The sequence below is a fragment of the Pseudophryne corroboree genome, chromosome 2, assembly GCF_028390025.1.
Source record: "Pseudophryne corroboree isolate aPseCor3 chromosome 2, aPseCor3.hap2, whole genome shotgun sequence".
NCBI lineage: Eukaryota > Metazoa > Chordata > Amphibia > Anura > Myobatrachidae > Pseudophryne > Pseudophryne corroboree.
The window spans coordinates 646,914,590-646,927,951 of NC_086445.1; the positions used below are offsets into that span (position 1 = coordinate 646,914,590).

Below are 13,362 nucleotides of genomic sequence, written 5' to 3' on the forward strand. Positions count from 1 at the left end.
TGATCCAAATAATAAAAAGACACCGTGCCCTTCTTTCCTATCCAAAAAGCTAATATTCTATAGTCCCACAAAGTATTGGATCACATGGGTAGACAGTCAGGATCTCCTTTAAGGTTTTCCTCAGCAGGCATCACCCTACGGGTGTGGTTCGTTTTATCGACAGTGTCTAGGTCGACAATGTTTAGGTCGACCACTATAGGTCGACAGTCACTAGGTCGACATGGATGGAAAGTCGACAGGGTTTCTAGGTCAACATGTGCTAGGTCAACAGGTCTAAAGGTCGACATGATGATTTTTTTTTTGGTGTCGTTTTCTTCGTAAAGTGACCGGGATCCCAAATTAGTGCACCGCGTCCCCTCGCATGGCTTGCTTCGCTCGCCATGCTTCGGGCATGGTGCCTTCGCTCCGCTACCGCTTCGCTCGGCACACTTTACCGTTCCAATCGTAGTCCACATGGATCGTTAAGTATGAAAAAATCCCCCCCCAAAATTTTTTTTTTAAAAACTCATGTCGACCTTTAGACCTGTCGACCTAGCACATGTCGACCTAGAAACCCTGTCGACCTTCCATCCATGTCGACCTAGTGACTGTCGACCTAAACATTGTCGACCTAGACACTGTCGATCTTCAGACCGGATCCCCACTCTACTGAGTGGATTTCCACAATGATGCCACAAAAAATAATAATAATATTATAATATACTGTAGTATTTCCACTTAAAATGTGGATACCTAGTGCCAGTAGATTATTCAAGGTGTGTAAAAGTTTACCTTAACCCAAGGAGGATGACACAGATATATAAATAGACTATATATGAAAATATAAAAGGTCTCCACAGTATACGCAGGAAATTGACACAATTAAAACATATACGCACAGTATAATCGTGAAAGTGTCTGCCCTCCAAGATGTTGAACAGGTAATCACATATAATAATTGGTACACTCCTATCTGATGTTTCAAGCCTGGGCAGAAGCAGGAAATGAGACCTGTACACATAACCGTATGTTATGGTAGGTAAACATCACCAAAGTTCATGTTCACCTCTGTGGGGTGCAATGTTACTGGTGACAAAATACCATTCCTGACCAATCCAGGAGGCACTTCACAGCCACAGTACAGAATTGAGTTGCGCCTAAAAATTTACTAATTTTCTAAAATTAGTTTTTATTTTTGACAGATCATCACTATACCTAATGATCCCTACACATTTCTGTCATGCGGTGAAGATGGCACTATACGGTGGTTTGATATCCGAGTGAAGACGAGCTGTACAAAAGAAGACTGTAAAGATGTAGGATCAATACTAATTATTTATTAGATGAGAAACTGTATTTTAGTATACTAACTGCTATGCTAATGTATACAATTTTAAGAATAAGACTACACATGGTATTGTGCTGTGCATGGGAGATTGGGCATAATTTTTTGTTTTTAAACAAATTTACTGCTATTACATTTTTTTTTGTCTAGTATCATCTTGTGTCCATGTGTACAACATTTTATTTTTGTTTTGGAAAAAAAAAACAGGGTTGCTTTTTCACATTTAGTCATCTCCAACAATTTCCTAAACTCCACAGTTCAGAGAATGCTGCATAGGTTTTATAAAGAGACATGCAAAGCCTAGCCATCCACCCAGTGACATCCAAGTCAGGGGTAGACGGATGAATTAGTGAGAAGTAAAGAAATTGATAAGAAGACCACATTAAGATATTATTTCAGTTGAGAACAGGATGTATTAAAAATGGTATTCGGTCTCTAGGTCGACCACACTTAGGTCGACAACCACTATTGGTCGACATGCATTAGGTCGACATGGTTTCTAGGTCAACATGGTCACTAGGTTGACATATTCTAGGTCGACATGACAGAAGGTCGATATGAGTTTTTCACAATTTTTTAAACTTTTTCATACTTTACGATCCACGTGGACTTCAATTGGGAACAAGCGATGCAAGGGGGCATGGTGCACTAATTGGGATTCCAGGTCACTCTACGAAGAAAACAATGCTATTTTTTTTTTTAAACTGCATTTCGACCTTTTGTCAAGTCGACCATGCTCATGTCGACCTATTTTGGGTGTTGACTTAGTTACGGTTGACCAATAGTGGTCGACCTAGACACCATCGACCTAAGTGTGGTCGACCCTATGAACCACCCACCCATTAAAAATACAGATTTGCTTTCTTTCTTCCTGTTCTGGTCCTAACCACATTGTTGGTGCTGGATGCTTGTACTTTTAGAATGGCATAACTCGCTGTACCCATTTGTAACAGGTTAAGAATGGAAATGTCCTATAATTGCACTGGGAGGTCATGGGTTTTCAACGCGAATTAGCAAGGATCCCCCAAGGTCACGTTTTCAGGACATCTTTCTGTGAAAAAAAGCAGGCAATGTACTGACTCAGCAAATCATTAAATCACCTGTGCATGAGTAAATAACGCTTATATACATGGCCTTTTGGGTTATTTGAGGTTCTAACTGTAAATCCCTGGCAAAGGGATAAAGGTAGTGAAGCAAAAACAGCAGAGCAGAATACTGTAGCTTTAAAAGATAAAACAATCTTTCATATATACTCTTGATTATAAGGAACCACCCGATTGTTGTGGGTAATTCAGACCTGATTACTAGGGTGCATTTTTTGCAGCACTGTGATCAGATATTCGTCAGCTACAGCGGGTGGGGAAAAGGTTGTGCAGGTGTGTGATCGCTTTTGTAGCAGAGCTGCACAAACATCAGTTTGTGCAGCTCTGCTCAGCCCTGGACTTACTCTGCCGCTGCACTTGTTTACTGCTGATCAGGGCCGGAGCTGACGTCAGACACCGTCCCTGAAAACGCCTGGTTCCTCCTGCGTTTTTCCGGACACTCCTGTAAAATGGTCAGTTGCCACCCACAGACGGTCACTTCCTGTCAATCACCTTGCGATCGCCCGCGTTTTCGTTTTTTTTCGCACCATCCCATCGCTAGGCACCGATGCCCAGTGCTGCGGTCCGTCGCGCCTGTGCTTAACGGTGTATACGCATGCTCAGTTCAGATCTGATCAACTGCTGTGCGTAAATGCACAGCAGCGATCAGGTCTAAATTACCCCCGTTGTTAGCTATCACTATTACAAATGATTTATTTCTGCAAATATTTATGAGGGGCAATGATGCCCTAACTTGGCCCTTTTAAACTATAAAATTTTCCCAATCTCACTAACACACTCATGCAAAAATTAAACAGAACAACAGAATGCATACGTATGATCTCAAGTTTAAATTTGCTTGGAAAGACAAAAAAATAAATATTCCAAGTGTAAATGATGCATTTGCAAACATCAAATTACTCTAGTCATAAAGGGTAAAACTCCTTCAAGTAGGTGATTTATAATTAGATATTATTCTTACCCATCCCGTCTACTCAAGTCTGGATTTTGGACCCGCTGTTTGGCACATTGGTACATCGGTATAATGCCATAATTGGTTATATACAGCAGAAAAATAAAAAATAAAATTTAGTAAATAATAATTGAGTAAGTCTTTTTTTATACCCTGCACTACTTTTCAGAAAAGTGATCTAGAAAAAAGGTACAATACGTGTTCTAAAACTACTAATACATTGCTTTTTGATGTTCTGTAGATATAACAGAAAATCGTATCTTTTTTAGTACTTACTGTTTCAATTTATTTTTCTTCTATTTTTTAGGATGTTTTAATTTATTGCAGACGTGCTGCTACCTCAATAGCAGTTTGTCCTCCAGCGCCATATTACCTTGCAGTTGGATGTTCGGATAGTTCTGTGAGAATATATGATCGGCGAATGCTTGCAACAGGAATCACGAGTATGTTACAAGCTTATTGTTAGAAAGCTTACCAACCTAACAATTTAATGTTTATGATTAGTTTTCCAAAAACATATATTACTCTTACATCCGTTATACTTTCAAAGAGGAAAAAAAGAAAAATCTTACAGTACTTTTGAGATTTACATGTGGATCCTTTTCTTTGGAATCTTTGGGTATAGTTTAAAGGATGAACTGCATACAAGTATGCAATCTCTGTACAAAACTCCTTTCCAGTAAGCACAAATTGTAATTATAAACTGTGAAGATACAAAGGAGCTAAACCATCTGCACACAACTTGATATTATTAATATTTATTGATAAAACCCTTATTGTTATTATCAAATTAATTTAAGTATTGAGGTAAAGCCTAATGACAGCCATAATAATCCAAGGACAGGACATTAGAGAAAAAAAATGTTGGGGTAAATGTAATAAGGTGTGAGTTATGTAAATGTGTGAGTTTATCGCTAATCCCGCACGTTTTGCCAAAATCATACATGTAATAGAGTGCAACAACATGCAGACTTTCATCGTTTCTCACATTATCGCAACTTACAAAGGCCAAATTCTCATCCAGATGTTTTCCAATGGAAAACATAAAACGTGGGCAATGTAAAAGGGTGCGAGTTCTAATCCAAGTTGATAGCATTTAGTGAGTTTGGCATATGGAGAACCACAAGTACCAGCATGCGGGAGATTGAAAGGTCTGCTTGTACCTATAGTCTCCATGTAAAAATAAATAAACAAAAATAACAGGACACACACACACACACACACACACCCTGTGAAAGTAAAAATTAATTCACACACACACACACACACACACACACACACACACACACACACACACACACACACACACACACACACACATTTACCTATTCCTGGTGTAGATCACGTCCACTTGTCCAGTAGAAACCACAGTAGCAGTAAAAAAAAAATCCATACCTGCCAATCCTTGGTGTAGATCGGGTCCTCTTCGGTTCATCTAGGAAGTTAAAAAGAAACAAACTGCAACACACATACCATGTCGTACAGAGGAGCACTATGTATATACCAATAGGGCTACTCTACATGAATGCTGGACTCATGTGAGTCCTGTCATTGAAAGCCACCAGCCAATCAGTGGCCGCTTTCGTCATAGCAGCCCACTAATTGGCTTTAAGCAGCCAGACTGTCAATCTGGACTCTCCCCATTGACTTAAATGGTGGGAATGGCTAGCATAACCCCTAATAACCTTTCAGTTTTCACCATTGAAGTCAATGGGAAAAGCGTGGATTGACAGTATGGCCGTTCACAACCTATCAGCGGGCTCCTCCTGATTGGCTTGAGGCTCTCCTAGTGACAGGACTCACGTGGGACCTGCATTTGTGAAGAGTAGCTCTATGTGTATATACATAGCATTCCTCTACACGAATGCCAGGACCCATGTAAGTGCTGTCGTCATTAAGAGCCACCAGCCAATCAGTGACCACTTCCGTCGGAGCAGCTTGCTGATTGGCTGTGAGTAGCCAGACTTTCAATAATGCTTTCCCCATTCACTTCAATGGTGGGAACTGCTACATTGACTTCAATGGTGAGAATGGCTAGCATGACCCCTAATAACCTTGCGGCTCTCACCATTGAAGTCAATGTAGTAGTTTACCCATTGACTTCAGTGGTGAGAACTACTACATTGACTTCAATGGTGAGAACCGCAAGATTATTAGGGGTCATGCTAGCCATTCTCACCATTGAAGTCAATGTAGTAGTTCCCGCCACTGGAGTGAATGGGGAAAGGGTTGATGACAGTATGGCCGTTCACAGCAAAATAGCGGGCTTCTCCTACAGAATGGATTGCTGATTGGCTGGCAACTCTCCTAATGACATGACTCATGTGGGTCCCGCCATTCATAAAAAGTAGTCCTCCATGGTACGGGTGTTACTTTCTCTGACGTCCTAGTGGATGCTGGGACTCCGTCAGGACCATGGGGATTAGCGGCTCCGCAGGAGACAGGGCACAAAAATAAAAGCTTTAGGACTAGGTGGTGTGCACTGGCTCCTCCCCCTATGACCCTCCTCCAAGCCTCAGTTAGGTTTTTGTGCCCGTCCGAGCAGGGTGCAATCTAGGTGGCTCTCCTAAAGAGCTGCTTAGAAAAAGTTATTAGGTTTTTTATTTTCAGTGAGTCCTGCTGGCAACAGGCTCACTGCAACGAGGGACTTAGGGGAGAAGAAGTGAACTCACCTGCGTGCAGGATGGATTGGCTTCTTAGGCTACTGGACACCATTAGCTCCAGAGGGATCGAACACAGGCCCAGCCATGGAGTCCGGTCCCGGAGCCGCGCCGCCGACCCCCTTGCAGATGCCGAAAAGTGAAGAGGTCCAGAAACCGGCGGCAGAAGACTTTTCAGTCTTCATGAGGTAGCGCACAGCACTGCAGCTGTGCGCCATTGTTGTCAGCACACTTCACACCAGCGGTCACTGAGGGTGCAGGGCGCTGGGGGGGGCGCCCTGGGCAGCAATGATAATACCTTGTTCTGGCTAAAAATACATCACATATAGCCCCTGGGGCTATATGGATGTATTTAACCCCTGCCAGGTCTCACAAACACCGGGAGAAGAGCCCGCCGAAATAGGGGGCGGGGCCTATCTCCTCAGCACACAGCGCCATTTTCCTGCACAGCTCCGCTGCGAGGAAGGCTCCCAGGACTCTCCCCTGCACTGCACTACAGAAACAGGGTAAAAAAACAGAGAGGGGGGGCACTTTTTTGGCGATATTGATATATTAAGCTGCTATAAAGGAAACAACACTTCTGTAGGGTTGTTCCTATATATTTATAGCGCTTGGGTGTGTGCTGGCAAACTCTCCCTCTGTCTCCCCAAAGGGCTAGTGGGGTCCTGTCTTCGATAAGAGCATTCCCTGTGTGTCTGCTGTGTGTCGGTACGTGTGTGTCGACATGTATGAGGACGATGTTGGTGTGGAGGCGGAGCAATTGCCGGTAATGGTGATGTCACCCCCTAGGTAGTCGACACCGGAATGGATGGCTTTGTTTATGGAATTACGTGATAATGTCAGCACGTTACAAAAATCAGTTGACGACATGAGACGGCCGGCAAACCAGTTAGTACCTGTCCAGGCGTCTCAGACACCGTCAGGGGCTGTAAAACTCCCTTTACCTAAGTCGGTCGACACAGACCCAGACACGGACACCGAATCTAGTGTCGACGGTGAAGAAACAAACGTATTTTCCAGTAGGGCCACACGTTATATGATCACGGCAATGAAGGAGGCTTTGCATATCTCTGATACTGCAAGTACCACAAAAAGGGGTATTATGTGGGGTCTGAAAAAACTACCTGTAGTTTTTCCTGAATCAGAGGAATTGAATGAAGTGTGTGATGAAGCGTGGGTTAACCCCGATAGAAAACTGCTAATTTCAAAGAAGTTATTGGCATTATATCCTTTCCCGCCAGAGGTTAGGGCGCGCTGGGAAACACCCCCTAGGGTGGATAAGGCACTCACACGCTTATCAAAACAAGTGGCGTTACCGTCTCCTGAAACGGCCGCCCTCAAGGATCCAGCTGATAGGAGGCTGGAAACTACCCTGAAAAGTATATACACTCATACTGGTGTTATACTGCGACCCTAGGGGGTGTTTCCCAGCGCGCCCTAACCTCTGGCGGGAAAGGATATAATGCCAATAACTTCTTTGAAATCGCCTCAGCATGGATGTGCAGTGCTGGGGTGGTTTGGTCGGATTCCCTGACTGAAAATATTGATACCCTGGATAGGGACAGTATTTTATACTCTGGCATCGAGAGTAAGTGCGATGTCCATATCTGCCAGAAGAAGTTTATGGACGCGACAGTGGTCAGGTGATGCGGATTCCAAACGGCATATGGAAGTATTGCCGTATAAAGGGGAGGAATTATTTGGGGTCGGTCTATCGGATTTGGTGGCCACGGCAACAGCCGGGAAATCCACCTTTTTACCTCAGGTCCCCTCCCAACAGAAAAAGACACCGTCTTTTCAGCCGCAGTCCTTTCGTTCCTATAAGAACAAGCGGGCAAAAGGACAGTCATATCTGCCCCGAGGCAAAGGAAAGGGTAAGAGAGTGCACCAAGCAGCTCCCTCCCAGGAGCAGAAGCCCTCCCCGGCTTCTGCAAAGCCCTCAGCATGACGTTGGGGCTTTACAAGCGGACTCAGGGGCGGTGGGGGGTCGACTCAAGAATTTCAGCGCACAGTGGGCTCACTCACAGGTGGACCCCTGGATCCTGCAGGTAGTATCTCAGGGTTACAGGTTGGTATTCGAGAAGTCTCCCCCTCGCCGGTTCCTAAAGTCTGCTCTGCCAACGTCTCCCTCAGACAGGGCGACGGTATTGGAAGCCATTCACAAGCTGTATTCTCAGCAGGTGATAGTCAAGGTACCCCTCCTACAACAGGGAAAGGGGTATTATTCCACACTATTTGTGGTACCGAAGCCGGACGGCTCGGTAAGACCTATTCTAAATCTGAAATCTTTGAACCTGTACATACAAAAATTCAAGTTCAAGATGGAGTCACTCAGAGCAGTGATAGCGAATCTGGAAGAAGGGGACTTTATGGTGTCCCTGGACATCAAGGATGCTTACCTGCATGTCCCAATTTGCCCTTCACATCAAGGGTACCTCAGGTTCGTGGTGCAAAACTGTCATTATCAGTTTCAGACGCTGCCGTTTGGATTGTCCACGGCACCTCGGGTCTTTACCAAGGTAATGGCCGAAATGATGTTTCTTCTGCGAAGAAAAGGCGTATTAATTATCCCTTACTTGGACGATCTCCTGATAAGGGCAAGGTCCAGAGAACAGCTGGAGGACGTAGTAGCACTAACCCAAGTAGTGCTGCAACAGCACGGGTGGATTCTGAATTTTCCAAAATCTCAATTGACCCCGACGACACGTCTGCTGTTCCTGGGAATGATTCTGGACACGGTTCAGAAAAAGGTGTTTCTTCCGGAGGAGAAAGCCAGGGAGTTATCCGAACTTGTCAGGAACCTCCTAAAACCAGGAAAAGTGTCTGTGCATCAATGCACAAGAGTCCTGGGAAAAATGGTGGCTTCTTACGAAGCGATTCCATTCGGCAGATTCCACGCACGAACTTTTCAGTGGGATCTGCTGGACAAATGGTCCGGATCGCATCTGCAGATGCATCAGCGGATAACTTTGTCTCCACGGACAAGGGTGTCTCTTCTGTGGTGGTTGCAGAGTGCTCATCTGTTAGAGGGCCGCAGATTCGGCATACAGGACTGGGTCCTGGTGACCACGGATGCCAGTCTGAGAGGCTGGGGAGCGGTCACACAGGGAAGAAACTTCCAGGGAGTGTGGTCAAGCCTGGAGATGTCTCTTCACATAAATATACTGGAGCTAAGAGCGATTTACAATGCTCTAAGCCTGGCAAAACCCCTGCTTCAGGGTCAGCCGGTGTTGATCCAGTCGGACAACATCACGGCAGTCGCCCACGTAAACAGACAGGGCGGCACAAGAAGCAGGAGGGCAATGGCAGAAGCTGCAAGGATTCTTCGCTGGGCGGAAGATCATGTGATAGCACTGTCAGCAGTGTTCATTCCGGTAGTGGACAACTGGGAAGCGGACTTCCTCAGCAGACACGATCTACACCCGGGAGAGTGGGGACTTCATCCAGAAGTCTTCCACATGATTGTGAACCGTTGGGAAAAACCAAAGGTGGATATGATGGCGTCCCGCCTCAACAAAAAACTGGACAGGTATTGCGCCAGGTCAAGAGACCCTCAGGCAATAGCTGTGGACGCTCTGGTAACACCGTGGGTGTTCCAGTCAGTGTATGTGTTTCCTCCTCTGCCTCTCATACCAAAAGTACTGAGAATTATACGGCAAAGGGGAGTAAGAACGATACTCGTGGCTCCGGATTGGCCAAGAAGAACTTGGTACCCGGAACTTCAGGAGATGCTCACGGAAGATCCGTGGCCTCTACCTCTAAGACGGGACCTGCTTCAGCAGGGACCGTGTCTATTCCAAGACTTACCGCGGCTGCGTTTGACGGCATGGCGGTTGAACGCAGAATTCTAAGGGAAAAAGGCATTCCGGAAGAGGTCATCCCTACCCTGGTAAAAGCCAGGAAGGAGGTGACTGCACAACATTATCACCGCATTTGGAGAAAATATGTTGCGTGGTGTGAGGCCAGGAAGGCCCCGACGGAGGAATTTCAACTGGGTCGATTCCTACATTTCCTGCAAACAGGATTGTCTATGGGCCTCAAATTAGGGTCCATTAAGGTTCAAATTTCGGCCCTGTCGATTTTCTTCCAGAAAGAATTGGCTTCAGTTCCTGAAGTCCAGACTTTTGTAAAAGGAGTACTACATATACAGCCCCCGGTTGTGCCCCCAGTGGCTCCGTGGGATCTTAATGTAGTTTTGGATTTTCTCAAATCCCATTGGTTTGAGCCACTCAAATCGGTGGATTTGAAATATCTTACATGGAAAGTAACCATGCTACTGGCCCTAGCTTCAGCCAGGAGAGTGTCAGAATTGGCGGCTTTATCGTATAAAAGCCCATATCTGATTTTCCATTCGGACAGGGCAGAACTGCGGACGCGTTCTCAGTTTCTGCCTAAGGTGGTTTCAGCGTTTCACCTGAACCAGCCTATTGTGGTGCCTGCGGCTACTAGCGATTTGGAGGATTCCAAGTTGCTGGACGTTGTCAGGGCATTGAAAATATATATTTCAAGGACGGCTGGAGTCAGAAAATCTGACTCGCTGTTTATACTGTATGCACCCAACAAGCTGGGTGCTCCTGCTTCTAAGCAGACGATTGCTCGTTGGATTTGTAGCACAATTCAACTTGCACATTCTGTGGCAGGCCTGCCACAGCCTAAATCTATCAAGGCCCATTCCACAAGGAAGGTGGGCTCATCTTGGGCGGCTGCCCGAGGGGTCTCGGCATTACAACTCTGCCGAGCAGCTACGTGGTCGGGGGAGAACACGTTTGTAAAATTCTACAAATTTGATACCCTGGCTAAAGAGGACCTGGAGTTCTCTCATTCGGTGCTGCAGAGTCATCCGCACTCTCCCGCCCGTTTGGGAGCTTTGGTATAATCCCCATGGTCCTGACGGAGTCCCAGCATCCACTAGGACGTCAGAGAAAATAAGATTTTACTTACCGATAAATCTATTTCTCGTAGTCCGTAGTGGATGCTGGGCGCCCATCCCAAGTGCGGATTGTCTGCAATACTTGTACATAGTTATTGTTACAAAAAAATCGGGTTGTTATTGTTGTGAGCCGTCTGTTCAGAGGCTCCTACGTTTGTCATACTGTTAACTGGGTTCAGATCACAGGTTGTACGGTGTGATTGGTGTGGCTGGTATGAGTCTTACCCGGGATTCAAAATCCTTCCTTATTGTGTACGCTCGTCCGGGCACAGTATCCTAACTGAGGCTTGGAGGAGGGTCATAGGGGGAGGAGCCAGTGCACACCACCTAGTCCTAAAGCTTTTATTTTTGTGCCCTGTCTCCTGCGGAGCCGCTAATCCCCATGGTCCTGACGGAGTCCCAGCATCCACTACGGACTACGAGAAATAGATTTATCGGTAAGTAAAATCTTATTTATTTATTTTTTTAAACCCCCTTGGATGCCTACATGGACTGAAGAGGACACAATCTACACCAGGGATAAGTGAAAATGGATTTTTCTTCTTTGGGGTCCATGATCTCCACAGGGTTAAAACTGGGGTATGCTTGGTGGAGACCATGATCAGGCACCGAACAGCAAAGCTTTCAGCCTCCCAGGATGCACTTGGCTTTCTCCCCTCAGACCTCGCCCACAGCTCAGGCTCTTCAGATTTAGTTTGGTGCCAGCAGGAGCTGTTCACCACTGAACAGTGGGGCTGCAGCTTGCAGCCCAAGCGTTTTATTTTTAAAACTATTTTCTCTAACGTCCTAGAGGATGCTGGGGACTCCGTAAGGACCATGGAGAATAGACGGGCTCCGCAGGAGATAGGGCACTTTAAGAAAGCTTTGGACTCTGGGTGTGCACTGGCCCCTCCCTCTATGCCCCTCCTCCAGACCTCAGTTTTACACTGTGCCCAGAGCAAGATGGGTGCACTGCAGAGAGCTCTCCAGAGTTCTCTGCCTAGAAGCATTTTTGTTTGGATTTTTTCTTTCTACATTTTACTTTTTCACAGGGAGCACTGCTGGCAACAGGCTCCCTGCATCGTGGGACTGAGGAGAGAGGAGCAGACCTTCTTGTCAAAGACAGGCTCTGCTTCCTTGGCTACTGGACACCATTAGCTCCAGAGGGGGTGAACGCAGGTTCTTACTGGGCGTCCACCCCTGGAGCCGCGCCGCCGTTCTCCTCACAGAGCTAGAAGTACAGAAGACAGAAGTCGTCAGTCGGCAGCAGCCTTCAGCTTCACTGAGGTAACGCACAGCACTGCAGCTGTGCGTCATTGCTCCCATACACCTCACATACTCCGGTCACTGTAAGGGTGCAGGGCGCAAGGGGGGGGGGCGCCCTGGGCGGCAATATAAACCTCTGCATGGCATAAAGAATATATACATGTACAGGTGGGCTCTGTACATGTATATAAAAGAGCCCCCGCCATATTTCACTAAGTTTGAGCGGGACAGAAGCCGAGGCTTCTCACTCAGCACTCACCAGCGCCATTTCTCTCCACAGCACTGCTGAGAGGAAGCTCCCCGGACTCTCCCCTGCTTACACACGGTGAAAGGGTTCTTAAAAGAGAGGGGGGGGGGGCACATAATTGGCGGTTTACATATTATACAGCGCTGCTGGGGAAAAACAATTTGTGTTGGTCTCCAGGGTTATTGCGCTGGGGTGTGTGCTGGCTTACTCTCTCTCTGTCTCTCCAAAGGGCCTTGACAGGGATACTGTCTTCAGGAAAGGGGTTCCCTGTGTGTGAAGTGTGTCGGTATGCGTGTGTCGACATGTTTGACGAGGAAGGCTCGCTTAATGTGGAGGGGGAGTGCTTGAATGTCAGGTCGGCAACGCCGACACCGGAATGGGTGGATATGCTGAATGTCTTGAATGCAAATGTCAATCTATTGCATAAAAGATTAGACAAAGCAGAAGCTAGGGATCAGTCAGGTAGCCAGTCCATGCCTGTCCCTGGGGCGCCAGGTCCTTCGGGGTCTCAGAAGCGCACCATATCCCAGATCGATGACACAGATACCGACACAGATACTGACTCTAGTGTCGACTATGAAGATGCAAAATTACAGCCAAAGGTGGCTAAGGGTATACGGTACATGATTATGGCCATTAAAGAGGTTTTGCATATTACTGTGGAACCCCCTGTCCCTGACACGAGGGTACACATGTATAAAGGGAAAAAGCCTGAAGTCACTTTCCCATCCTCATTTGAATTAAGTGACCTGTGCGAAAAGGCTTGGGAATTTCAGGATAGGAGACCACAAGTTCCCAAAAGGATTCTCATGGCGTATCCTTTTCCACAAAGTGATAGGATACGCTGGGAATCTTCGCCAAAAGTTAACAAGGCGCTGACACGTTTGTCCAAAAAGGTGGC

General features: G+C 46.3%; 1 protein-coding gene across 4 annotated transcripts in view; it reads left to right on the plus strand.

Annotated features, from left to right (window-relative positions):
- The window catches only part of DCAF6 (DDB1 and CUL4 associated factor 6), a 912,707-nt gene that overhangs the window by 390,716 nt on the left and 508,629 nt on the right, over nucleotides 1-13,362 (plus strand). For all 4 annotated transcript variants that reach the window (XM_063954988.1, XM_063954989.1, XM_063954991.1 and 1 more), the window contains 2 exons: nucleotides 1,182-1,295; nucleotides 3,687-3,822. In XM_063954988.1, coding sequence (XP_063811058.1) covers nucleotides 1,182-1,295; nucleotides 3,687-3,822 — 250 coding nt within the window. The remainder of the gene's footprint in view (nucleotides 1-1,181; nucleotides 1,296-3,686; nucleotides 3,823-13,362) is intronic.